The sequence below is a fragment of the Rissa tridactyla genome, chromosome 3, assembly GCF_028500815.1.
Source record: "Rissa tridactyla isolate bRisTri1 chromosome 3, bRisTri1.patW.cur.20221130, whole genome shotgun sequence".
Taxonomy (NCBI): domain Eukaryota; kingdom Metazoa; phylum Chordata; class Aves; order Charadriiformes; family Laridae; genus Rissa; species Rissa tridactyla.
This window is the reverse complement of record NC_071468.1, coordinates 42,211,524-42,239,245: the sequence shown is the minus strand read 5'-3', so window position 1 is coordinate 42,239,245 and position 27,722 is coordinate 42,211,524. Positions and strand designations below refer to the sequence as shown.

The window sequence follows — 27,722 nt, the reverse complement described above, 5'->3', positions numbered from 1 at the left end:
AAGAGAAAGAAAAAGAAGAAAGGAGTTATCAAAAGGAAGAAAAAAAGAAGTTAGTCCTTGAAAGAGAAGTTGCATTTAACTGTTAGCAATACACAGACCTTCCTCTTGAAAACTTTTTAAGTATTGTCTGTTAAATTTTTTATATGATGGTTTCCCACTGGATTTCAGCTGATTCACACACTAGCTGTTGCTACCTCCTATTAAAGCTTGGCTTTTATTCTCTTAATAAAATTGTATCTTGAAAGACAGACCCCTGAGACCTCAAAATGTAATGACGTGAGGTGAGCACCATAGTTTTTGTGTTGACAACAAAAAAAAAAAAAGGGAGTTGCAACTTGAGGTCTCATGAGACAGACAAATGGGGAATGAGGTGCTGGCATTGAGCTGTGCTATAACTTCACCTCTGAAATATTTGCTTGGTGTGTCTGTTTGGCATACTGGAAATGTGGAGCTACACAGGGTGGAAGAAATCCAATCAAGCTGCAACTATTGGGTAGACTTAACTACCAGGGAAAACAGAACACGGCACAATTTGGTCACCAAATAAAAAGTTCATTCAGCACGCGGCGATAAAGAGAGGCCTGATTGCGTTTAAAATTGCCTTTAGTTTCACTGTCATCTCTCTCCTCAATTTTTTAAATTGCCTACAAATATCACACCAGCAATCAGGCCCTCCAATGGGGGAATTTAGCTCTGTACCCACCAACCCAAGTCAGCATTTATAAAACATTTCTTATAATTTCACAAGTACTACTCTCGATTTTTTCTATTTTCAGTTTTGCAGAAATCACAGAGTTTTTTCTATTTTATTACTGATGTCTTTTCTCTCTTTAAATTGAAATGATAGAAGGATGAAATCCAGACTCCTCTGAAGTATGGGTTTCCCATTTTTCCCAATGGCACTTCCTCTCAAATGGCAACTTTTTAGTTTGAGCTTTGATTCCCATACTTCTTCAGGGCAAAATACAGAAAATCAAAAACTGTGTGTCTTGTTTCCCCTAATGACAGTCTGAACTTGTCTTCACAAGACACTTCACTCATTCCTCCCTCCAGTATGACACTCTGTGCTAACATATACAGTCATATGTGCACCCTTTTGAGCAAACCTGCTAAAGACAAAATAAAAAGATATTTACAAAAAACCCCATTACTGCAAATACCATACTTTTGAAAAGTCTCTCAGATGAAATCTTATTGCACAATTTCAAGCATCTGTAGAACACCCAAGATATTCGACATAGATTACATCTACTTAATAGTAGAAATATTATGCTATTGTTTCAGGTTTTCTTGTATACTGCTTCGCACTTGCTGTTAGTACACCAGATCTTCCTACTTTCTTCTCCTCCAGTGGCTGGGTCTGCAGATGTGTGATCGAATTGTTCAGGGCGCAAACGTTCAGTGGAGAATTATGTGATACATTCTCCATGGCACATGACACCCAAGAACTTGTACAAGCAAGTGTCAGCCAGTGCCTTGTATGACAACATGTTTCCCTGCTCACAGCACAGTGTCACTGCTTCTCCCTTTCTTTGTCACACTCCAGGCAAGGCACAGCCAGCTACCTGCTAACTGCCCCCTCAGTCAGCTGTGTTTGGACATCACAGGCACAGGAGCAGCCACAATAGCACACTCCAAGCATATGACCAACAGACACTACCACAGCCAGGTCTGTGTCTGGGGTGGGGTTTCAAAGAGGAGACCCTTTGTTTAAGGCTTGGCAGATCCAGGGCACGTAGCTGGTGCGGTTCATGCACCACTTGGATTTGTGGCCAGCAAAAAGCACAGGTTTTTTCAGTGCACAAAATATTTGTTCCTGAAGGAACTACAGAAGAGAATATTGTTGAATCAGAGGGATGTCAGCTAATGTGGAGTTTCTGAAGTTGGGTAAGGTTAAGCAGTAGGTAGCACTAAACTCACTGCTATGATTACTGCTGGTTAAGATGAATCATGACACTTTTTTAGTTTCTAAGTCTGTTTTGATATCAATTGCTACTACATCAACCATTAATTTTGTATCATTGTCATGCATTGCTATCATAATCACAGAACACCCACTTATGACCAGGCAGTTCAGATAATACAAAGAACACACAGCAGCAGCAGCTAGAAAAATAACTGCCTCTTTCACTGTACTCAACACAGTAAAGGAGAATACAATCCTCTTTATAACAATTTTCATACCTCCAGCAAACTGAGAGCATAAAATGCTGAAAACAATGTATTTCTTTCAATGGGAAGAATGCTGTGCTTTTAAAGTCCAGCAGGAGGTAAGAGCTTTAAAAGTAAATTGGTGCCATTGAGATGCACATCAGGGAAAAATACCATCAAAGCTCAGGCAAGGTAACAACAAAGAGTGTGTGGAGGTAGCTTTCCAGAGAATAACATAGGAATACAACTCTCCCTGTGATCAGATACAGTTATCGGGGATGCATATATACAAAATACAAGGTAGTTATTACAAACAGGATCACTTTTAGAGAGTTCTCTTCATCCATTATTTATAATTCATTCTTTGACTGGCAAGTAAAATATACTGTGCTGCCCACATCAAAATGAAAGATGAGAGTAAACTTTGCAGATGTTGCAAAACTCTGTTTTATGCCATTTTTATAGTCTGAATCACATGTTCCTATTGTCATACCCCGCCCCACATGCCCACTTCTCCCCCTTGCACAGGATTACACAGATAATCGCAGAGAACTGTCACTTCAGCCAGATAAACTCTGCTATTAAAAATGTAGAAATACTGACAGACACTAACAAGCAAAAACAGCCCTTTCATAAGGGCTTTTTCTTTTCCACAAAAAGAGATCTCTGTGAATGACCTATTTCTTCCCTAGTGGCAGAATCTAAATGTAGAAGGAAGAGACAGCACTGATAACAACAGCAGCAGCAAAAACTATCTAAGGCTTTAGAAGAAATTGATAAAATGAACAAAAGCATCTAGCTAGGTCAACACAATGGTCACTCTGTGTTTTAAGGCAAGTCAAATACTAAATTGCTGAACTGTTCGCTGTAGTGTGCAATTTATCATTTAAATCACCCTCAGTACTAAAGGAAAAAAAGCTGGAAAATGTGTTTTCTGGTTTTAGGAAGACATCCAGGGGAAATCTGGGGAAAAAAAAGATGAATAGAACAGATGGCCATACAGACAACATGACAGGAACTATAATAAAGCATAGAATTAGCAAAAATAAAGCTACATGTTACAGAAACGGAAGACTCAGCACACCTGTTATTGGTGGATGCAACGTCTCACAACTCTGAGTGTTCCTGTGTGGAACTAGTGAACATATAAAGTCATGAAAATCAGGTTAACGTATTACTTTGGATTTCCAGGGGGCTCTTGGCATGATTCCCCCAAACATTTTCTAAAGGAATTAAGCAGATCTGGGATAGAAAGTCAGGGAAAAAGCAATTTGTAGAAAGACAGGAACAAAGGTCAGACACAGTAAATCAGTTATTGCACTGATGGGGTAACCACTGTAGCTGTGTTTAGTAGATCCTGAACTGTTCAGTATCATCCTAAATTATCTACAGAAGGGCGTGACTGATGATATAACAAAATTTGCTGAAAGTACATCATTACTGAAGTACTGAAATAAAAAGCAAATTGTGAGGAGATGTAGAAGGACTTCAGGGTACTGATGCACTAGACAATACAACAGCAGGTGGAATTGAATTTTGATAAATACCAAACATTTCAAATAGGAACCCTCCCTCCCCAAGTTCAGAAGTCCAGTAAGGGGCTGCAAGTTAGCTGCTGCTGCTGCTCAAGAAAAACTGGAACCACTGTATATGTTTCTGTGAAAATGTCTGCTCAAACCTCAAACAGAACATAATGAATTATTAGGAAAGAAACAGAAAACAAACCAGAAGAAACTGGTAGTATACAGCATAGCACACCCACATCATAAATTCTGAGCAGAGTTCTGGTCATTTCATTTCAAACTATATATATATATATATATATATATATATATATATATATACACACACACATATACATTAAAAAATCACAGGAAGAAGGAGGGTAAGAATTGTAAGAGATCTATTGAAGGCTTCCATACAACAAGAGATATCACAAATCAGAAAGTGGACCATGAAGAACAGCCATTACAGCAGTCTATAAAGTTGTGATTAGCCAAGAGAAGTGAATGAGCATGGAATAATAATTTGCTACTTTTCATAACCCAAGAATTTAGAGTCAACCAACATGATTACTAGGTAAACCCTTCAAAACAAAAAAACCCCAAACATGTATATTACTTGATCAGCCTGTGTTACATGTGTCCATGGAGTGTTGGGAAAGCAACGGAAGAAAGGTCATTCAGGAACTATTAAACAAGAAGCTGGAAACACCTGCAGGTCAGGGGACTCCCTAAGGTTCAGACTGTCGGGAGCTGGGCAGGCAAAGCAAGGGAGTGCTACACCACCTTTCTCCTACTGTGCAAGTCTCCTCCTAAGCATTTGTGACTTACCACTGCCAGAAATACCTCGTAGTCCAGATGGTCTGACTGCAGCTCTTTCTTATGTTCTTACTGACTTCGTTGTACAAAATGCACTTAATTTCTAGTATTTTGGAGCATACATTGGATATATGCTAATTTGCATTGCTACCTCTGCTTTTTCTTGCTGTACAGAAGATTTTTGGCTTGCTAATTAAACACCCCCCAAACCTAACCTAACCACTATTATGCTTAAAGGCCCTCACTGTGCAGAGTCTCTTTTAATATTAATTTTAAATCACAATATATTTATTGGTATTGTGGTTTGGGCTGGGCTGGCTACTAAAATGAACAACAGACGCTCTCTTTAACTTCTCTCCTAATGGAGAGAAGAATGAGATACAGAGAGAGATTTATGGATTGAAAAGAAAACTAAAACTACTTTAATGAAATATTAGTGATGAAAGATAATAACATCAGAAAAGAAAATAATGAAATACATACAATATATACAAAACTAGTATCAAGCTCCCAGGATGACAGTCACATCACCGGCAGGCACTGGGAAGGTCCCAGACTGTACTCGGTGACGGACAGGAGCTGGATTCCAGATCTGGATTAAGGAATGCACAGATTGGGATTATACGCAGATGAACAGACAGAGTCCTCCTCAGATGCTAGCCATTGAAGAAAGAGGGTTGACCCTTTGATCCCTCAGCTTTAATACTGAGCATAAGGCAGATGGGATGGAATACCCTGTTGGTCAGTTTTGGACAGACCTGTCCTGTCCGCTCCTCCCCACAGGTGTGACCCCTCTACGCTCTTCCGCCTCTGGCCCTCCAACTCGATACATCACAAATTAGCTGACCTTGGTTGCTATAGCAATAAGTAGCAATAAGAGCCCCTCTGCATTTCATTCCTTGGTATTCACTATAAATATCAGATCTTATCTGCTAGAAGCAGACACCATCTGAAAAATATGCCATTAATTTCAGCAAGTTAGCCAGTAAGAAGAGGTTTAGCTGAAAAGTAAAATTACTGAAAAGAAAATTGGTTCTGTTTCACCTCAAAACAGGACAATTGGTTAATTTCTCTTCTAGAAATAGTTTCGGCATATCAGAGTACCTTCTAAAAGGACCATGCAGAAACTTAAATACACTTTTTCACTTGTAATTTATTCTCAGTCAGCCATCATTACTATGGTAAAAGTTATTGTGGATAGATAAATTATTTTTGAGCTATTTCTTTTAGGCATAAATTTTCATCTGCTTCAGATAGTCCAGAGCACATATCTGCAACAGTTCATTAACATGAACTTTAAACCCCTGGGAATGTACAGTTGAAAGTCCCTAGATAGTTGTCTGTACGTTTAATTTTATCATGTGGTTATAGTCATGGTCACTGTTACTAAAATTCATGACAGGGTTAGCTGTGAAAATGTAATCCCCCATCCCTAACTTCCTTAAACCAGCCTACTTGAAAATACCCTCAAGTTAAGTGACAAATATATGAATCTAACACAAGAAATAACAGTTTTTACTTGTGGTATAAAGAAAAAAATCGAGCATTTCTTATTTCTATGAAAGACCTTGACCAAAACATTTAAACTGTATCTATCCCACAGTTCAAAGAATCATAGGATAATCCGGGTTGGAAGGGACCTTTAAAAGTATCTAGTCCAACCCCCCTGCAATGAGTAAAGACAGTTAGTATGACATAACAGTTACTTATTATATTTTTGCTTAGTTTATTATTTCATGCTAGTGATTATATTTGAAGATGTAAATAATTCCACAATTCCAAGATGCAAATATTCCACATTTATAGTTCTTCCTAACCTTTATAACAAGATTAAAAGCGAGGAAAAGGTTAAGTTTTACAGTTTACCTAAGGTATAACCTTAAAGCAGACAGTAATTAAGAAGCAAACTTTTAAAAGCAAGCATAAATTACTTGTTATAATTTCTGCATGCCTAACTAAGGTGAATAGAGTCTTTTTATGGTTTGGAATATTATTTTTTTTAAATTAATTTGAGCTCCAACTTTAGTGAGAACAGTAATTTTTTAGCATCTATAAAATCAGATTTTATTGATACTAGATATTTTATATTTGGTGGATAGAAGTGTTCCAAAGGAAAAGGAGGTCTTGCAGCTACAAAACCACAGTAGACATGGCTTTTGTCACCCACCCTGCCACAAAAACAGTGAAAATCCTGAAAATTTGTGAAATTTGAGTAGGTGACTGAATGCAACCAGTGAAATTAGAAGAAACACTAGAGGGAGAACATCCAAATGGAGAAGAACATGTGAATTAAATCCAATCAGCAGCTGTAAGGAGATAAGAACCAGAGGATATTCTGTGCAGTGAAATCAGGGAATGAACCATGGAGATTAAAAAGAGAAGCGAGGAAAGGAGAGGCAAGGCAAGGAGAGAGCAAAGGAATAAAAAGAAGAAAAAAAGGGAAGGGAATATTGAAAAATGAAAGAGTGCCTAGGAAATATTAATCTGTCCAAGATGAAATGGCAAGCAACGTCCTTTGCATAGTAAACTAGAGGACCCAGCAGGTCACTTCATCTTGAACTGGCACTACGCTCCTGTGTGGACAGCAGTATTTCTGTACACGTTATGGGAAAACTGAAAATCCTATTACGGACAATTAGTAACAAAATCAAGAGAAGGCCTTATATTAACCTTCCAGTCATTAGCTACTACATACAACACGTAAATATCAAAACACTTTTGTTTACTTGACTATAAATAGCTGCAGCAGCTGTTAGCAAGATGAAATAGGATTTCAACTACTTTTAATCAATTAAGTTGTCCAGATTTAAAATCTCACTTCCACCTACTTGTGCTTTCCATTACTATGTAACACAGTTCTCTGGGAAACAAGGAAGCAGAAAGCTAATGAAGTCTCTAGACAATTATTTAGATGCTTTTAATTAATTATGCCAGTACGAGTTGGGAATTAGTAAATGTTCTTCCTCTTAAACCTCCAAAACTTGGTACGATCCCAAAGGGTCAGAAGGAGGCTGTCAAACAGTAAGAAAAGCAGAAAAATTGCTAGTAACTTCAGTAAAAATGAGATCAAATATTTTATTAGGCATGTCATTATAATTTGATTTCTGCAATTAATTAATGAGCTTTATTTCAAAAAGTTATCAGAATTCTCCCTAAAAAGGGCATACATTTTCTATGATTCTTCAGTTGTAGTTTCGTCCTTAGGTAAGTTAAATCAATAAATATATGTTTTCTTGTTATTAATAAAAACAGTATCATAATGGTCTCTGACTCTGCTGACTAATCAAAAAGTGACAGCTGCTAGAGTGGATAGTTACAGTGCAAACAGACAAGATGGGGAATGGGTAACATTTTGAATCAGCAGGATTTGGTATCCAAAGCCAATTATTTTGAAAATTGGATGCATCCGTAGGAGGTTAATATTGGCCTTACATACATTTGCCTTATGCTGAGATATTGGTTCCATATTCTGAGCAGTGGCATCAAGGAAAAGCGATTGGTAGAACACCTGGAAGGAGACACCCAGTTTAGGAACACCAGTTCCTTAGAAGAACAATGTGGAGAAATTTCAACGAAAACTAAGGAAGAAAAGTTGACCAAATTGGGATTTGATTCTAAAAACTGATTATAAAGCTTTCCAGACTTTATAAATCATTAGGGAGAAGCCAGTATCAGTTTTGAATAGCTCATCTTATATATAGTTTTATGATGAAACTGTGTTCTTCGAGGTAACTTCATGGGTAAAGATTGCAATTGTGTAATTTAGATTTCTTACAGCCTAATTTGTTATGTGATAGAAAGGATGAAATACATTCCCTCAGTTGGTTCAACAGAGCATCTGAAGTTCTTTCCAATTAAATGACTTGAAATTAATGCTCACCAATTTTTCAGCTTCTATTATCTGGATCTGGTAATAGTTTTAGCATTAACTTTTTATCTGAGTAGGCTTCTTCAGATTTATTTTTCTAATCAGTATTTTGTATTCTGTTCAGTACTTCTTTCTTACTCTTCACTCAATAAGACTCTCAAAGACCTCAGTGAAATTATAGAATCATAGAATCATTTAGGTTGGAAAAGACCCTTGGGATCATCGAGTCCAACCATCAACTCCACTCTACAAAGTTCTCCCTTACACCATATCCCTTAACACCTCATCTAAACGAGTCTTAAACACATTCAGGGATGGTGACTCCACCACCTCCCTGGGCAGCCTATTCCAGTGTCTGACCACTCTTTCTGTGAAGAATTTTTTCCTAATGTCCAGCCTAAACCTACCCTGCTGCAGCTTGAACCCATTCCCTCTTGTTCTATCACTAATTACCTGTGAGAAGAGACCAACACCAACCTCTCTACAATGTCCTTTCAAGTAGTTGTAGAGAGTGATGAGGTCTCCCCTCAGCCTCCTCTTCCTCAAACTAAACAGTCCCAACTCCTTCAATCGCTCCTCATAAGATTTATTCTCCAGGCCCTTCACCAGCTTCGTTGCCCTCCTCTGCACTCGCTCCAGCACCTCGATATCTCTCTCGTATTGAGGTGCCCAGAACTGGACACAATACTCAAGGTGTGGCCTCACCAGTGCTGAGTACAGGGGGACAATCACCTCCCTCCTTCTGCTGGTCACACTATTTCTAATACAAGCCAGGATGCCATTGGCCCTCTTGGTCACCTGGGCACACTGCTGGCTCATGTTCAGCCGCTTGTCAATTAGAACCCCCAGGTCCTTTTCTGCGAGGCAGCTCTCCAGCCACACTTCCCAAGCCTGTAGCGATGCATGGGGTTGTTGTGGCCTGAGTGCAGGACCTGGCACTTGGCCTTGTTGAAGCACATTCCATTAGCATTGGCCCATCTGTCCAACCTATCCAAGTCTCTCTGTAGAGCCTCCCTATCCTCATGTAGATCAACACTCCCGCTTAGCTTTGTGTCATCTGCAAACTTGCTGATGATACACTCTATGTCCTTATCAAGGTCATCAATAAAGATGTTAAACAGAAATGGTCCCAACACCGAGCCCTGAGGGACACCACTTGTGACCGGCCGCCAGCTGGATTTAACTCCATCGACCACCACTTTTTGGGACCGCCCATCCAGCCAGTGCTTGATCCATCAGATCGTATGCTCATCCAGGCCATGAGCCGCCAGTTTTTCCATGAGAATTCTACGGGGGACAGTGTCAAATGCTTTTCAAAAGTCGAGGTAGACAATGTCCACAGCCTTTCCCTCATCCAATAATCGGGTCATCTTGTCATAGAAGGAGATCAGGTTCATCAGGCAGGAACCTGCCTTTCATAAACCCATGCTGACTAGGCCTGATCCCCTGCTTGTCCGTTATATGACTTGTGATGGCACTCAAGATGATCTGCTCCATGACCTTCCCTGTTACCAAGGTCAGACTGACAGGCCTATAGTTTCCCGGATCCTCCTTTCTGCCTTTTTTGTAGATGGGCGCTACATTTGCTACCCTCCAGTCCATTGGGACCTCCCCAGTTATCCATGACTTCAGGTAGATAATGGAAAGTGGCTTGGCAAGCACGTCTGCCAACTCTTTCAGCACTCTCGGATGTAACCCATCCGGTCCCATAGACTTGTGCGCATCCAAGTGGTGTAGCAGGTCACTGATCACTTCCTCTTTAATTGTGATGACCTCGTTCAGCTTCCCCTCCCTGTCTCCTAGCTCACGAGGCTGGGTGCCCAGGGAACAGCTAGTTCCACTGCTAAAGACTGAGGCAAAGTAGACATTGAGCACCTCAGCCTTTTCCTCATCCTTTGTGACTATGTTTCCCTCTGCATCCAGTAAGGGAGGGAGATTTTCCCCAATCCTCCTTTTGTTGTTAATGAATGTATAGAAACATTTTTTGTTATCCTTAACAGCTATAGCTAGGTTGAGCTCTAGCTGCGCTTTGGCTCTCCTGATTTTCTCCCTGCATAGCTTCACTATATCCTTATAGTCTTCATGAGAGACGTGCCCCCTCTTCCAGAGGTCATAGACTCTCCTTTTGTTCTTGAGGTCCAGCCAAAGGTCCCTATTTAGCCAGGCTGGTCTCCTTCCCCCCCTACTTGTTTTTTGGCACACAGGGACAGCCTCCTCCTGTGCCTTTAAGACTTCTCTCTTGAAGTATGTCCAGCCTTCCTAGGCTCCTATATCCTTCAGGGCAGCCTCCCAAGGGATTTTGTCAAGCAGTCTTCTGAACAGGTCAAAATTTGCCCTCCGGAAGTCTAAGGTGGCAGTTTTACTAACCCCTCTGCTTGTTTCCCCAAGAATCGGAAATTCGATCATCTCATGATCACTGTACCCTAGACGGCCACCAACCTTTACTTCCCCCACAAGTTCTACCCTGTTCACAAGAAGCAGGTCCAGGAGGGCACCTTCCCTCGTCGTCTCACTTACCAGCTGTGTGAGGAAGTTATCTTCCACACATTTCAGGAACCTCCTGGATTGTTCCCTCTCTGCTGTGTTGCATTCCCAGCAGATATCTGGGAGGTTAAAGTCCCCCACAAGAACAACGGCAAGTGACCGCAAGATTTCCCCCAGCTGCTTATAGAAAGCTTCATCCGCCTCACTGCTTTATTTGGGAGGTCTATAGCAGATTCCCACAGCAATATCAGCTTTATCGGCCCTTAACCTAATCCAAACACTCCACCCCATCATCAGTATACTTGATTTCCGAGCTCTCATAGCATTCTCTAACATACAGGGCCACTCCTCCACCTCTCCTTTCCTGTCTGTCCCTCCTGAAGAGCTTGTAGCCATCAATTGTGGCACTCCAGTCGTGTGAGGCATCCTACCACGTTTCTGTGATAGCCACTATGTCATAGTTTTCCTGGTGCATCATGGCTTCAAGCTCCCCTTGTTTGTTGCGCATACTGTATGCATTGGTATAGATGCACTTCAGATGTGCTAATGACTCCAGCACGTTTTTGTGAGTGTGGGCCCCATTTCCCACCAGACCCCTCTCAGGTGCTTCCATGATTTCTAAATGTCTGTCCCTTCTCTCAAATGAAATGGCAGCGTGAGAGTCCTCGCTAGTCAACCATCCTTCAAGCCCTGGCATGCCTCCCTCGGGTTTATTCCTGATGGGCCCAGTTATCTCCCCTTCCCCCCTCATATCTAGTTTAAAGCCCTGTCAGTGAGCCTTGCTAACTCCTGCCCCAAAATTCTTTTCCCCTTCCGGGACAAGTGCGTCCCACCTGCCACCAGCAGGTCAGGTGACTCATATGGCAGCCTGTGATCAAAAAACCCAAAGCCCTGCCGATAACACCAGTCCCGGAGCCACGATTTGACTTGTTGCCTCTTCCTGTTAATTTCCTCATTCATGATTGCCACTGAAGGGATAGAGGAGAATACAACTTGTGTTCCTGATCCCTTAAGCTGCCGCCCCAAGGCTCTAAAATCTCTTTTAATTGATTTTGGGCTCCTTCTACCCACTTCATCACTACCCACCTGAAATACTAGGAGGGGGTAATAGTCAGAGGAGTTTACTAGGGCCGGAGGTTTGTCCAACACATCCCTGACCCGTGCCCCAGGGAGGCAGCAGACTTCCCTGTGAAGTGGGTCAGGACGGCATATTGGCCCCTCCGCCCCCCTCAACAGAGAGTCACCCACAACAATGACCTGTCTGCTTTTCCTTTTGGAGCCGGTTGTGATGCTGGGTCCATGGCGGCTTGGTCTTTCTGACATTCCTGGCCTGGGTGTATCATCCTCCTCCCCAACAGCCAGTTCCTCCTGCAGGACTCCATACCTGTTCTGCAAGGGTAACTGGGAAGGTGGGAGGGGCTGGGAGGGGATTCGCCTGCTTCCCCGAGCAGGGACCTGTTTCCATTCCCCCTCTTCTTTGCGATCCCCTCCATGCCTGGTGACGAGAGGGGAGGGGATCCTCTGACTTGTGTGGGGCCTCAACCCGTTCCCTTTCTCTCAGGGAGCGGGTCCACCAGTCGCTCTCCCTCTCACAGTCTCTGATACTCCTCAACCTTTCCACTTCTTCCTTCAGCTCAGCCACCAGAATGAGCAGATCATTTACCTGTTCACATCTGACACAGGAGTTGTCTCCGCTGCCCTCCATCGCGAGTGCCAGGCTCCAGCACTCTCTGCAGCCCGAGGCCTGGACGCCCATATGTTTGCGCGGGGCCTCTGTCTGGGTGCTCACAGTTTTTTTAACAGCAGCCTTCGACTGGGTAGCAGCCATGGCTGGATCTCTACACACAAGTGAGACCTTGTGACTCGACGGTCAGTTGGGGTGAGCGCTGGTTGCTCTGTGGCCAGGGACTAGTCCCTGCCCTCCCGGAGGCTTCTTATAACCTGGTGGCTTGATTGACCGGGGGAGGTGCTGTCTCCACCCCAGGCTCCCTCAGCAGCCCGGCCACCAGCTGACAGCCCTCAGCACAGGCCGAGGGCTTTTGCTGGCTTCCAAAAGTGCCAAAAAGAGCTTTTCATCATAAATAAAGCCCATACTGCCTACTGAATTCTAAAGAAAATGCTGATTGTTGGTTTGTTTCAATTTTTAAAATCTAACTAGGTATCAGACATTTTTCATAAAATAGCTTTTGTGGTTTAGCCTGAGATATAGCCTAAAGGCCATATTACAACTAATCTATTTTAAAAGCCATCTAGTAGTCTTGTTTCTTTTGGAGTTAATGAGAAAACCTCCAGCCTTTACGGCGTCGGAATTTCCCTTTTAATGACTAAAACAAAGGAGGGAGGAGTGGATGTCACGTGAAAGTATTACACATACCACTGAAAATAATTCTGAGTAGAATTTAGAGATTTTACTATTAAAGGCATGAATTATTTCTTATTAAAAATAAATAGCTTTGAAGACATCACGATGGAATCAAGGCTAGTATTAAGAAAAATGAAATTTAAAAACTCCGTTGAAGGTCTGTTTTTAACCAAAAGTAAGCAAACATCAATAGAGTTCTGTTTTATATAGGAAATGTCTATGACACACAAGTTATAGTCGAATCACAGCATGGTTTGGTTTGGAAGGGACCTTAAAGAGAATCTAGTTCCAACCCCCCTGCTGTGGGCAGAGACACCTTCCACTAGATCAGGCTACTCAAAGCCTAATTAGACCCAAAAGAGATCTATTTTGAATTACTATGCTGTTGACAATAGCAAACAGGTTGGTCACAGAAACAATGTTACACATGTATGTTTTGTTGTACCAATAGCAGTAATATCATTTTATTCTTACCCTTATGCAGCAAATTATACTAGAAGGTTGCAAATTCCATACTTGTGATCTGCACCCATTACTCCAATATGGACATTCATTTATAAATTAAACAGATGCAACTCATTAATACTTTATTCAAAAGTTTATAAAATTACTTTAATAATAAATAGGATTAGATAAATAGGATGAAAGTGTAAAGAACTTCATTTTCAACCAGCTGCCACACTACTAAACATCGCAGAAGAAATGATTGCTCCTTGAAAGGAAACTGTAAATGAGCACTGATGTAGCCTACCACCTATCTGCAAGTGAGACAATAAACTGGCCAACCTAGGAACATGTTAATCACCTTCAAGAGTGACTACATGGAAATGAGGCTGTCCCAACAGTAGTGGCACACGTGCAGAGTGAAAACCCCCTCCAGGCTGGCTCCACTGCTCTCTGTGCTCTTGGGAGACACTCCGAATACATGCAGTCTACACAGGGTAATAGATTCTGTCAAACTGGAAAAAGCTTCAGTGGAAAAACATGAAATCAATTAAATCTGATTTATCCTTTCACAATTGAATTACAGGCGATACACCTCTGTTTGCCATTCCCAAAATCTATCTAAAGGCTTTGGACAAATAAAATAAATGCTGCATGTGAGTATTTAACATTGCAGTCCTGAAACCACAGGAGTGGCTAGAAGCCCACCACCTGCCACACACAGGTGAGTGAGTGTGTTAACACCCCATTGAGCTCTCCTGCACGGCAGCGGGCTGCTCAGCAGGACTTCCCCTTGAGTAGGGACACCTCTCAAGGCTACTCCTCATGGTTGAGAGATTCCTTGCCGCAACAGATTCTTGGTAAGTGATTAACAGCATGCTAAACTGTGAAACCTTAGTTAAGTGATATAAAGGATCGATTAGGCATATATAATCCTTTGGACATAAACTGTTGACCAAGTCTGGGAGTAGGATTGGATCCAGCTGCACCCAGACTTCTCTCTGAGGAGTTTAGAAAGCAAGGAGGCCCTTTCTGAACCTCGTGACTCGACGGGAGGGTCTCCCTGACAGTTCTGTCTGACCCCATCCTCTATGCAGTAAATAACCAAGTATGCCTTGCCATCAAATCTTGTTAAACCACTGTCGCATTTACCATTGAACTTTGTTAACTCACTGTTTTATATCAATAAAGTATATTGTTGCCTCTCTTCTATGAGTGAAGTACATACTCCATCCGTGACACTTGGCATTTCTGGGTTCCTAGTATGATGGTTATGGTATGTGTACTGGCAGTGTAAGTTACTTTTATCAGGTTTTTTTGAGAATGCAGTAGAATGCATTCTACTCTTTCTGTATTTCCACAGGTTTTAATTAATACAAAGACTGCAAACATAAGCATGACCATTCCATTCCCTTCTTTTTTCCTTTTCATAATAGGTTCTTTTCTCCATTAGCAAGCTCTGTAAGAACCTCCCCTTTGCTTGCTGCAGACCCCTGCTGTCTGGTGCTGTTTCCCAAATGGCAATTGTTTAGAACATCTTGTCTGGCTCCTGCTCTTTCCTGCTACCTTACTGCATATACATGGGGAAAGGGGCAGAAATAACAGAGCTGAAAAATCTATCAAGTACACTTTCACAAACTCAAATCAAAACCCTAATATTTTTCCTCTAACTCTTTAGAGCAAGTACTGTTTATTATCAAGGTCATTATTAATACAGCAGCTGATGGAGAGAGATTTTACTACAAAGCAAAAGAGAGAAAGGTGCAAGAAACAGGAACAGATGTGCCACTGAGTCCTCCCCTTTTACTGCACTGGGTCAGTGACCACGGTTTATGGCTGCTGATGGGCATCTAGTTACAAATTAGCTACATCAGTTAAGTGAATAGACTATTAATGGCAAAAACTGAAGTTGAAAAATCAAAGGAGGGTGTCTATTTTAAGGTACTGTCTTGTTTTATAACTTACAAAGTTTGATTTAGTCATATATATTTGACGTTAGCGTAATTCTTGATGTCCAAGAGCAGTAGCAAACTCCTTCAACAGACTGCCAAAAAGAGCCGGACCAAGGCAATCTGAATGCAAAGGCTGAGCATTCTGGAGCTGGCTGCAGTACTGTGGCTTTGCTAGAGTAACCATCCAATAATTAAGTGACTTCAGCCAAATTCAGATGGCTTTGGCTCTGCAGATATGAGTAAATTAAATAAGCAACACTCAGGAGTAAAGGTACTGTAAAGGAACAAGGGGATGATGGCTAAACATTATCAACTCTTAAAGGCTCTTTCTGAGCCACCTAGATAGAAATTCTTCGTGGATGAAACGTGAATGACTTAAGGATGAAACACACATTTGTGAACATGTGTTGTGTTGTGAACAACACGCATTTCATTATGAAAATACTTGAAAACTGATACTGTTTTTTCTCCTTAAAGACACAACAGCATGATTTCCCATTACCATGTTGGAATGCTAGGGAATAGACAAATCAACTGTCTGCCCAAAGGGCATCAAAGACATCAGTGCAAGAACCAAGGACAGGATTAGTCTTTTGGCAATTTCAGCTGACACTTTTAAATCACCTTATCTACCCTTTTTGTTCTATTTTTTTTCTCCTAAGGATTAAAAGGACTTCAGTCTCTAGTGTGGCCAGTCTGGTACATTTCACGACACTAATTATCACTTTAAAAAAGAAAAACAGAATGTAGAAAAACAGAGCAGATTTTCTACATTGAAAGTAATTGGCACCATCAGTGAAGAGTCAGCACTTACCCTGTAATGGTCAATTCAATAAACACATGTCTAAGTGCCAAACCACAAGCCCTTACAATTCTGTAAACTCAGTTAATTGCTTCTTTTCGGGTTAAGATCAGGCTTATTTTTATGACTGAATTAAACCTCCACATTAAAAATAACTTAGATCATTTCTGTTCCTTAAAATTTTACAGATGAGCTGTAGGCTGAAACACAAACTTTTTTTAAGTACGTATTGAAAAGCAAACAATATAACAGCAACTGTATGTTGTGCACGGCTATTCTGGGCGCAAGTTCTATTCTGCTCCACTGAAATAACTTCAAATTTGGTATAATTTAGCAGAATCCACCCATCATCTCGAGTTTATTTTCTTGATGGAGATTTACTGCAGCAAGCCAATATCTCTCAAATCTTCCACAGAAAATGATTTTCCATTTATGAAAAATGTGCAGGTTTTTTTTGACTGGCAATTTATAACTTGTAACTATTTTTTACTTGAAATTGCTGTTTCCAGAGAATAGCTTTACACTTACTAACACAGTGAAAGCAAATGTTGCTGCCAGACCTTCTCCTGCCTTTTGTTCTCCCACTGTCCATAAAGTAGCCTTCTTCTTTCCCACTTACATAGTATTGGAGTTGTATTCTTTATGTAAAACAAAGCGAAAAATTTGCACTACAAAATGTGACTTTTTGTGTTGTTGGTTTTTTTTTTTTTTAAATGTATGGTAGTGCCACTTCCTTCTTACTGTTTCTTTGTTTCACTGAAGAACAAGTTGACTGAAAGAGTTAGGTGTTCTCACCCTGGAAAACAGAAGGCTCAGAGGGGGGCTCATCACAGTTTTCCAGTACTTAAAGGTGGCTACAAAGAGGATGGAGGTTCTCTTCACAAGGACCCACATGGAGAGGACAAGGGGCAATGGGTACAAGTTGCACAGGGAGAAGTTTCATCTTGATCAAGCCATTTTTAACAGTGAGAACAATCAATCACCACAACAACCTCCCAGGGACGTGGTGGAATCCACACCACTGGAGGTGTTCAAGATGTGACTAGACAGGGTGCTAGATAATCTCATCTAGGTTCTCTTTCCCATGAAAGGTTGGACCTGATGATCTTCTGAGGTCCCTTCTAACCTGGGCTGATCTATGTTTCTGTCTACTTACCCCTTAAAGCACAACTTGCATGCCTTGCTCACACGAGTACTTCACAGCACTGGTAGATGAGGTACAAATAGTCCTTAAGTTTTTCTGGACAGAGTAGAATATACTCTTAAAATATGGGAACAAAGGTCTACTCTTACAGGTATGTTGCTGATATCAGAATTAGACAGAGATGATAACTTTCAGTGCAAACACAGGCATTATTTATTTCTGCATCACAAAACTGCCTTTGCAACAAGACCCTAAGGGGGAGTTTTAAAAGACAGCCATAGTAGAACCCTAAGACACTGGTGAAAAGCAGACAGAAGATACTGGAAATCCAAATTATGGTGACAACAGTTCACAGAAATCTAGGGCTTTACCACATGAAATTCTAGATTGTTTTGTCTAGAACTGGAACAAAGAGTCACACACTTAAAAAATTTTACAAAACATAATATTTTCAGAAGTTTTGTCATGTGAACAGCTCTTGCTCATCATCTGTCAGGTTCACTGCTCTCTGGCAATTCTAAGCATTACCCACAGGCAGCATTTAGGGCAATTTGCTTTCTGAAGATTTGCATGCAGCCAGCTACAGATAGATGATTTTGGACTGGGACTGACATGCATAAGACATTTTTGTCTTTGTGGATTTTTTTTCCACCCATGCAATCTGAGAGGATAAAACCCAGCTTAAATTAAATTATTGTGGTGTTCTGGTTACATGTGTTAGTAGTTTGTGTGTTTGTTTAATTTTAATTGGATATCAACACAGGGAACCATGTTTTCCATTTAGTTTATGGTTTCTTCTATTTCAAATTTCGCAACAACCAGATAATCTGAATGACGGCCTATCCCAGTATTGCAGTTCTGGTTTGACAAATAAAGGTTAAGCTTCCATATCAAATAAGCATAGAATGGCAATCTTTCAAACTCTTGATAAATATAGATAGGTGAGTGTTTTGTAGCTGACGGCTGAAAAATACAATATCAAATATGAGTCTCTTGCAACCTCTGCTTTATCTTCAGGAAGCAAACATATGACACTCTGTGTAAAGTTACATAAAACTGGAAGCAATTAGTGATCTCTTTCATGTAACATATCGATAAGTTGTGAACTGCCTACTCCCAAATATCAGTTAGGTATTTATAATAGTTCCTTATTATTCAAGTTACAATTTAAAACACAGAGATTTTATTTTTTGCAGGAATTCCACAATGATCATATTTTCATTTCTAATATGAAAATAAAAACATTTTTTAAATTAAAAAACAAATCAAAACAAAACACAAATTCCATTCCCAAAAGTCTGAAAGAGAGAGAGGAAAAATAAGTATTTTTGATCATTCTTTAAAGAAGAAAGATTATCTTTCCCCTAACTGAAAGATAATAGGAATTTCCAGAGAATATTTTATTTCTCTCGTTCAGCGTTTTCTACTAAAAATCGTTCCTTTCTGGAAAAATTCAGATCATTTCACAAGATTCCCGTAAATCAGGGAAATAAATATCAGATATGCACCAAATAGCAATCGCTGCTGGCTGCACAAGAAACCTGTGGCAGAGCTTGGAACCAAAGCTTTACTTCAACATTCCAACGCATCTGATCAAGCAATGAACTGTTTTTCCTCACCACATTGATTTTATTTACAGTTCACTTTCCATTTAAGATGCACCCTCAGCAAGTTTGCCAAGAACACCAAGGTATAGTGAATAAGGGAAGAGTAACTGACGGCATCTACCTGGACTCGTGTGCAAAGCATCTGACACTGTCCTGTACAACATCTCATGTCTAAATTGGAGAGACATGGATTTGACCAATGGGCCCCTCGGTGGATAAGGAATTGGCTGGATGGCCACACTCTAAGAGCTGCGGTCAACAGCTTGATGTCCAAGTGGTGGCCAGTAACAAGCGGCATTCTTCAGGGGTCAGTACTGTGACTGCTACTATTTAACATCTATGTTGGCGACGTGAATAGTGAGATTGAGTGCACCCTCAGCACACTGAGTGAGATTGAGTGCACCCTCAGATGACACCAAGCTGTGTGGTACAGTTGACACACTGGAGGGAAGGGATGCCATCCAGCAGGACCTGTACGAGCTCGAGAAGTGGGCCTGTGCAAACCTCATGAGGTTCAACCAGGCCAAATGCAAGGTCCTTCACATGGGTCAGGGCAATCCCAAGCACAAATACAGACTGGGTGGAGAATGGACTGAGAGCAGCCCTGAGGAGAAGGACTTGGGGGTGTTGGTTGATGAGAAGCTCAACATGACCTAGCAATGTGTGCTCACAGCCCAGAAAACCAACTGTATCCTGGGCTGCATCAAAAGAAGCATGGCCAGAAGGTCGAGGGAGGTGATTCTGCCCCTCTACTCCCCTCTCATGAGACCCCACCTGGAGTACTGCATCCAGCTCTGGAGCCCCCAGTGTAAGGACAGGGACCTGTTGAAGCCAGTCCAGAGGAGTGCCACGAAGATCATGAGAACTGGAGCACCCTCTCCTATGAAGACAGGCTGAGAGAGTTGGGGTTGTTCAGCCTGGAGAAGAGAAGGCTCTGGGGAGACCTTATAGCAGCCTTCCAGTACCTAAAGGGGGCCTACAGGAAAGACGGGCAGGGACACTTCATCAGGGAGTGTAGTCATAGGACATGGGGTAATGGTTTCAAACTGAAGGAGGGTAGATTTAGATTGGATATCAGGAAGAAATTTTTTACTGTGAGGGTGATGAGACACTGGAACAGGTTGCCCACAGAAGTTGTGGATGCCCCATCCCTGGAAGTGTTCAAGGCCAGGCTGGATGGGGCTTTGAGCAAGCTGATCGAGTGGGTGGTGTCCCTGCCCATGGCAGGGGGGTTGGAACTAGATGATCTTTAAGGTCCCTTCCTACCCAAACCATTCTATGATTCTGTGATTCTATGATTCTAAGATGCTATAAAAGTGTCCAAACTTAAGAATAGAAATGCAGCTCTCTGTTAACAGTACAAGAGCGTACTTTATAAATTCTACTTATTTTTTATATACTGAAAAATTCTGTTAAGAAAACAGCTAATGTTTAATGAACTAGTTAGCATGACACTGAGAAAATTCCTCATGGAGCAGAACTTAAACTAATTTTCTACCAATTAAAGTAGCTATCATTTTCATTCTTACCCATCATCTTGTTACCTGGTACCTGCTCCAATAAAATGGATAACCAAAATCCTCAGATTCTTAACAAAGGTTTCTAAGGTTTGATGCTCTGTTTTGCTATTGAAAATATACTGGTCAAATGCTGCCTGGCTGCCCCCACTGCAACAGAAGACAAAGTCAGGTCCAATCACTAAAAAAGACAAAGTGGAATTTTCAGACATGAAAAAAAGATAAGTTACCTGGGTCTTCTATAGACAAGTTCTTCGTTAACCATTGAACAATGTCAGAACCTAGGAACAAAAGAACAGGCATTTTTAGATTAGTAAGTTTTCTCTTCCTATTCTTCAGTTCCCTAGGCCAATTAATATTTTTCTACCATGCGAAAGAGATCTACATGTTTGGCTCAGTTTGTCTAGAAAAAACCAGATCAGTCTATTTTTGTTTGTTTGTTTTCTTTTAGCAAAGAAACATACTACTCACTTCTTTCTTTAAGCCAAGACTCATAAAATCTAATAGAAGTGCATTAAGGGTATGATAATAGCCTGCATTTCAAAAATTACATTACTGCAAAATTTACACAGAAAAACAAACGCTTTATTAAGTTAATACTAAGTTTTCACCACCTTCCAAATTAGTTTACAAATGAAGCCTAGAAAACGTAAACGCAATACACACTGTGATTATGCAATATATGAAGTATATGCTGCAGGCTTAAAACCTCCTTGGGACTAATACATGGCATTATGAGCTCCTCTTAGGAGCTGCAGTTTGTGTTCAACTTTGCCCTCTCATTTTATTATCTTTATCACTTCTGCTGTAGTGACTTTCAACCTATTCCACTGGCTACCAGTAAACGCATATTCAGTTACCTAAACGTGTCCTACTAATGCTTCAAACTCCGCCTCATAGCTGAGCTCTTGACAGAATTAATTTTTCCCTGGTGCAAAAACTTGCTCCTTACCACTCCAGTCTCCCTTCTTTTTCTGCATCCCTCATTTACTGCCTATCCATTTCTTTCTATTTAATTTCCTGTCCTTATTTTAAGGTCCCATGTTATTGCTCACCTCTTAACACCTTCAATACCAGATTCCCTGCTGTCTTTCGCACGGAGCATCCTTCCAACCCCACCTCCTAATTCCTAACCCCCTCTGCTCCTCTTGGCCATGCAGTTCCTGTCACACTTTGCATTCAATGTGCTGAGTCACAAGCTGAAGTCAGTCTTGTTTTTCAGACTGAAAGCTACAGCTGAACTTCAACCACTGTTGAGTATGAATTACAAAATAAATTCTGAAGCAGTTCTGCAGACAAAAAGACAAACACAATCATGATTTAAGCAACTTTAAATAACCAAATTGAGTTAAGGGGAAAATATACTGAAACACTGAGGGGGGGTTATGCGCATGTTCTCCATGTTTCATGACGGTTGCATCGTGCCTCCAGTTCAGACAAGCAATGTAAGAGAGAGACATGTCACATACTACTTCGTTATAGAACCAATATTTAAGTTGCTCGTCCACTTCTCAGCAGACATAGTAACATAATTCTTTTATAAACCTTAAATTTAAAAAGATAATAAAAATCTACACAATCTACACAAAAATAAAACAAATTAAAAAAAATCTCATGAATGTTGAGGATATTTCGTCTGTCATTCCCTAGATTCAGATTTCTTCATGTACTTCCCATAGTGCATAATTTCCTTTGGTCTTCTTAAAGTAATGAATATGATATTTTAAAAAAGCACTTCAGAGAAGAAAGAAAATTTATTTCTCCTTGCTTTCTTAATTTTAAATAATATAATTTTTTAGCTTTTATTTTATTACGCTTAGTGAATAGCTTTATCGCATATTTTACAAAGCCTAGTTGATTATATCATAAATTGTCATGCATGTATGCATTACTAAATCGATTACATAGCAATGAAAAGTGTGGAGATTTTACAGACAGGTCCAGAGCAGAGATTTTCATTACTATGTTACATGTCTAAATTTTGATAGATATTAAACTCCAGTGGCACCATTTCTCATACATGGAGTTTTCCTTAAATGAGGCAATTTACCTTTGCATGCTGTTGGACAAGTGCGAAATGTTTCAGACAGATATTTCTACCTCAAAATATTCTATTTTTATGCATTTTTATAAATACAATTTCTGTCCTTTATTTATTCATATGCACTTAATGAGAGTGACACTGAAGGAAGAAGTTTAGCTTAGTATAAGATGAAACTTCACAGATTTCTATGACACAGTTCCAAGCCTAGCTATATTTTTATGTCAGCTGACTAAAGAAGTTAGTCAGCCCTAAATATTTTCCTAAATCCTCAAAGGTCGGAGACAAAAAGTAATTAGAAAAACAACATGACATTTTTGGATACCAATTCTTAACTTTGTCTTCCTTCAAATCCCTCAGGTACCATATGGGAAGAAATTTTCTATTTTTATCTCACTTTCAAATACTTCTTTCCTCTTTACCTCTTTTGAAAACTTCCCTACAGTGACACACCATATTCCTCTGTCCTTAGCTCCTGGCATCACATTTGTGTGCATGGTCTACACATCAGAAATTTCACTTCCATATATCAGATTGTCTCCTGGCTTATAAATAATAGTGAGAAATGTGATTTCTTGACAATTGCATCATCTGATTCCGAAAGATCGTTACCGCTCTATTCACATTTTACACTGAAGCCACTCCCCTGGTGCCCGAAAGCCTGAACAGCAGTTTAAGCCAGCTATCACATTCGAACACTCCGATGATTTCAGCTGCATGACTTCAGTGACAAAAGCCCAGATGAATAAATATTAACATGAACACTCTCCTTCTAGTGTGAAGGCTATTCAAGTAAAGCAAAGTTGCAAGTAATCTGTCAAATCACAAGTGAGAAATTTATCAGTTCATATGCCTTTGGGAGATCTTGCAGCCAACTCTAGTCCTAAAAAGAATAATAAAGGTATTATCTTGAATAGCTTGTTGTGTGGTTTTTTTAGCTGCTACTTTTAATGTTCTAATCAACAAAATAATTTCATTCAATCATTCCTATGCCCTTTTCTAAGGTTTATTACTTATGCAAATGTGTTTCTAAAAGCAAAACCATTACTATAATTTCTTATCTCAGGAAAAGAACAAGGCAGTAAAACAGGTGAATGCTCTACAGGAAAACAATATTTCCTTTGAGTCCTAGCTTTGAAAATCTGGTGAACAGTAAATTCATGTCATTTTTCATACACCACTCTTCACACCTACAGGAATCATGATCCAAGAATTAGGATGAAAAAGACTACAGACTTCATTATTTATAAACAAGAACTAATACTTATAGGATAAAACATCTTTAACCTTCAATGCTGAATGTGTCTTATCACCAGGAATCTATTACAAACACAAGATAGTCAGGCAATATAAATTCTATGGAAGCCATTACCTTGCTATTGGACTCTCCTGAAAAGCAAAACTTCAGCAATCCAAAATAGAAAAGGTCTGCCATGTCAGAAAGATACTCAGTTTTTGCATACTGTTTAATGTGCCAGTCACTGGTAATGTATGACATCAAAATCTCCAATAATAACATTTTCAAAGTAGATTCTCAAGCTAAGTTCTCCAAGTCTTCCTGCCTCACTTCCAGAAGACACATAAAAGTCAAGCTGGCTATTAGATCTGTAAGGTGCAGAAGACTGACATTAAATTGCCAACTGAGTTTTGAAATCCCAGAAGAACCCTCAATTGTCATGCCAGTTCCTATAGCAAATAAAACAGAACGAGGCAAAGTGATCATCTGTAGTAATAAACTAAAGCTAGTGCAAGCAGAAAACACTCAAAAAAAGTTTTTTTAGACACAGAGCCTTAGAGCCAACAACGAGATTGCTTCAATGCCAACACCTATCCAGATAAAGGCAATAAAATTCACAAGACCTTACTCAAGTCCAAAAATATGACAGACTTTCAACTTTTTAAAGAAACAGGCAAAAATATGTCTACATTCATACACAAAAAGATTCAAGTGTGTTCTTTGTAAAATGTACTTGCTGAAAACTCAACAAGTGATCAATTTTAAATGAAATGGTCCAAAAATAACAGTTGCTGAAGCTGTCATAGCATCTTAGGAAAATATTTTGTATGAAAGTGCACTCTCTGAACTCTGCAATGCTAATTTCCAAGTCAAAGTCATAAAGGTCAGCACAATGCTAACATTAGCTCTCAAGAACAAAACCCTTATTTTAAACAAGTCTTTACAGAGCACATTTCAAAAAGGTGTTGATTCTGAACTATAAAAAAATTCATAGGAATTATCGTTCCATTTTTTGCTATGCATAGATGCAATGAGCCATATAAGCCTTGATCTGACAACAAAAAGATATGATAGTAATTCTGCAAAAGAAAAATAAAAATTCAAAATTCTCTATCTTTTTAAAAATTCAAAACCATATTTAGCTGAAGAAAATTAAAGTTGCAAGAAAGTATATTTTATTAATCAGAATCACAAACTATGAGACCACTATGGAACTTAACTCAATGATTTTTTATTGCATACAGAGACAGGTTCAACCTTGCAAAAAAACATGCTTTTATTGATAATATTTTGGTTTAGTAACTAAAATCTATTCTTTTTTTACTTGTAGGCCTCTGAGTATTTACAGATGATGAAGAGAGACAGAGACACAGCAAGCTCCCCTGTGTTACTGACACCAAGAGAGAGGGTTTTGCTGTTTACAATCCAGCAAACGTTTACGCATCAAGAGTCATCAAGACTTTTGCCATCTGAACTCTCAAGAGCGACACAACCATCATGATGTTTGTCCTGTGCTGTGAAAGCTGGGAAGCTGGGCATGTTGGGTGGGTGCTTGTTTGCGGAAAGGAGGCTGTCTTGCGGCAGACCCCTTGTCGGCTGGGTCACTTTCAGTGCTTCACCACCACCTGGCCTTGAAAACCTGGAGAATTCCATGCAAGACAACTCACAGCAGGGAAAAATTAATAAACATCACACTACAAAGTATCGGTTTCTAAGTTTAAGACAAGACGACTGTTTCTAAATTAATAAGGGAAGATCACTGCATTTCCATTGTTTCCTTTTTTTTTTTTCATTGGGAGAGGAGGGAGATGTGTTATTTTAAATTCTGTCTTCAACACAATTGCTTTGTCACACTACTTCAGTGATACAAAAGGAAATTAAGTTTTGTTACTGATACAAACTTCAGAATTCTTGGTCATGAGTGTCTGAAAAAAATATCATGTGCATTTTCACTTCTCACCATTGATTCAGGTATTAGAAACACAGAAACTGGATCAGATGAGCAGGCTGGTGGCCTATCAGGTTCTCAGCACAAGCTGTTTTCTCACAAAAATTGCTCTCTAACAGAGAGTTGGACTTCACAAGAAAGGGCTTTTGCTGGTGAAAGGGAAAAGATGATCTGCATTCTCCCTGAAGTTATCATGGTCACAAACTGTAGCATATGTTGTCACTCTATTATATCAGCACAGATATTTTACAATTTCTTTTCTTTCTCTGAGAAGCATAGTTTGTGTATAAATTCTGCATGCATACATCTGAAAGAAATCGAGTACCACATATTTCAGGGCAGAAGGAAGAGAAGCAATGACTATATTATCTTTTTGTATACTTATGGAAAACCAAATTTAGATCCATACTGGATTATTCAGCTTATTTTTTGTCTATGTCTATAATGGCTGAGCAATGAGAAGGTTTGCATCAGACACCTGATGGTGCTGTGCACAGAAAGGTGAAAGACAGAAGGGTGTGGGGGCTCCTCTCTGGGGCTGGGGTTGCAGTAGTGCTTAAAGGATCAAGGAGTTCCTTTTATGTCTCTAGTCATAAAACTAAACTGCATTTGATTTCAGTCTAACAGACTGCTGAACGGAGCTTAACTGGGCTTTGATTGCCCAGTTCTTAGTTTCAGAAGTAAGCTGGTAACAAATGTTTAGATGGTAAAAAGGGGAGATAATGGAAATGACACAAAGAAGCTTGTAATTGAACTTGGATGTGTTTCATACTAATTTAAATGCTTTCCACCTCATATTCTTATTTAACAGCTTTCTCTTTCTTTTCTTTCTTTTTTCGATTGATGGAAGATAAATTTATAGACCTCATCTGGTATAATTGTTTACCACGAGTGGCAATAGAGCTGAAACTGTGATAATTTGAATACATTGCTGATTGCATTTACATATTTAACCTACTGACCTTTACTATTTAAATGGGTTGACTTCTAAAAGAAAGACAACATTCATCGAAGTGCAGTTTGATTAAGGAAATTTACATCTCAACTTTCGCACGCTTATTTCTGCCACTTGCTTTTAAAATTATTGATGAAAACAAATGCATAAACTTACTCTTTTGACTTATTAGAATTGGAGGTGGACCACACATTCGCTTGAGTCCCCCTGCAACTCAGGGAATTTGGTACCCACTTGCAGGTTTAACAATCTCATCTGAATAATACTAACTGTACAGAGAATATGAAATATTTTAATGAACCTACTCAAGCACAAAAGAAATTACAGTTTTCTAGTTTTAAAACATTATAATAAGCTGCAATAATTTCCCTTTTCTTTTTTTTTCCGTGAAGATGGACACAGGAATAAAAACTTCGAATTAATCATCCTACTACTTTTGAATTGCATCCTCTCATTCTACACCATAAGCAATCTGCAAAAACATTCAGGCCTAGGAGGGCAAAAACCATCCATACTTCTGGCTAGCATAACCCCATGAAAAGCAATGTGTTGCTTGAAATTGTTAAGTTACTGAATCTCTGCTTCTAAGGGGAAAAATCATTCACTTTCACATTGTGAAAGAGCTAACATAGGATATAAAAAAAGTCTCCTTACTTCCATACCTACATGAAATCACCCAATAGTGCTGACCAACAAATTTCATTAATGTAAATTCAGACCTGGTCTCATAACCAAGCTTCAGAACAGAAATCCAGTTCAATAAACACTAAAAGGGTAATTAATCATGCCTGCATACCTGTGTCCACTCTTTATCCTAACAGTGCCAATCCACACAGGCCCCTGTCTTCTCCAGCAAAAGGAACTGCTGCTTCATTCCAGCAACACTTAC

The 27,722-nt window shown here is 39.8% G+C and overlaps 1 protein-coding gene across 1 annotated transcript in view; it reads right to left on the bottom strand.

Annotated features, from left to right (window-relative positions):
• The window catches only part of RGS7 (regulator of G protein signaling 7), a 277,355-nt gene that overhangs the window by 75,062 nt on the left and 174,571 nt on the right, over window positions 1-27,722 (bottom strand). The window contains exon 5 of the mRNA XM_054196998.1: window positions 20,883-20,933. Within this exon, the coding sequence (XP_054052973.1) occupies window positions 20,883-20,933 (51 nt within the window). The remainder of the gene's footprint in view (window positions 1-20,882; window positions 20,934-27,722) is intronic.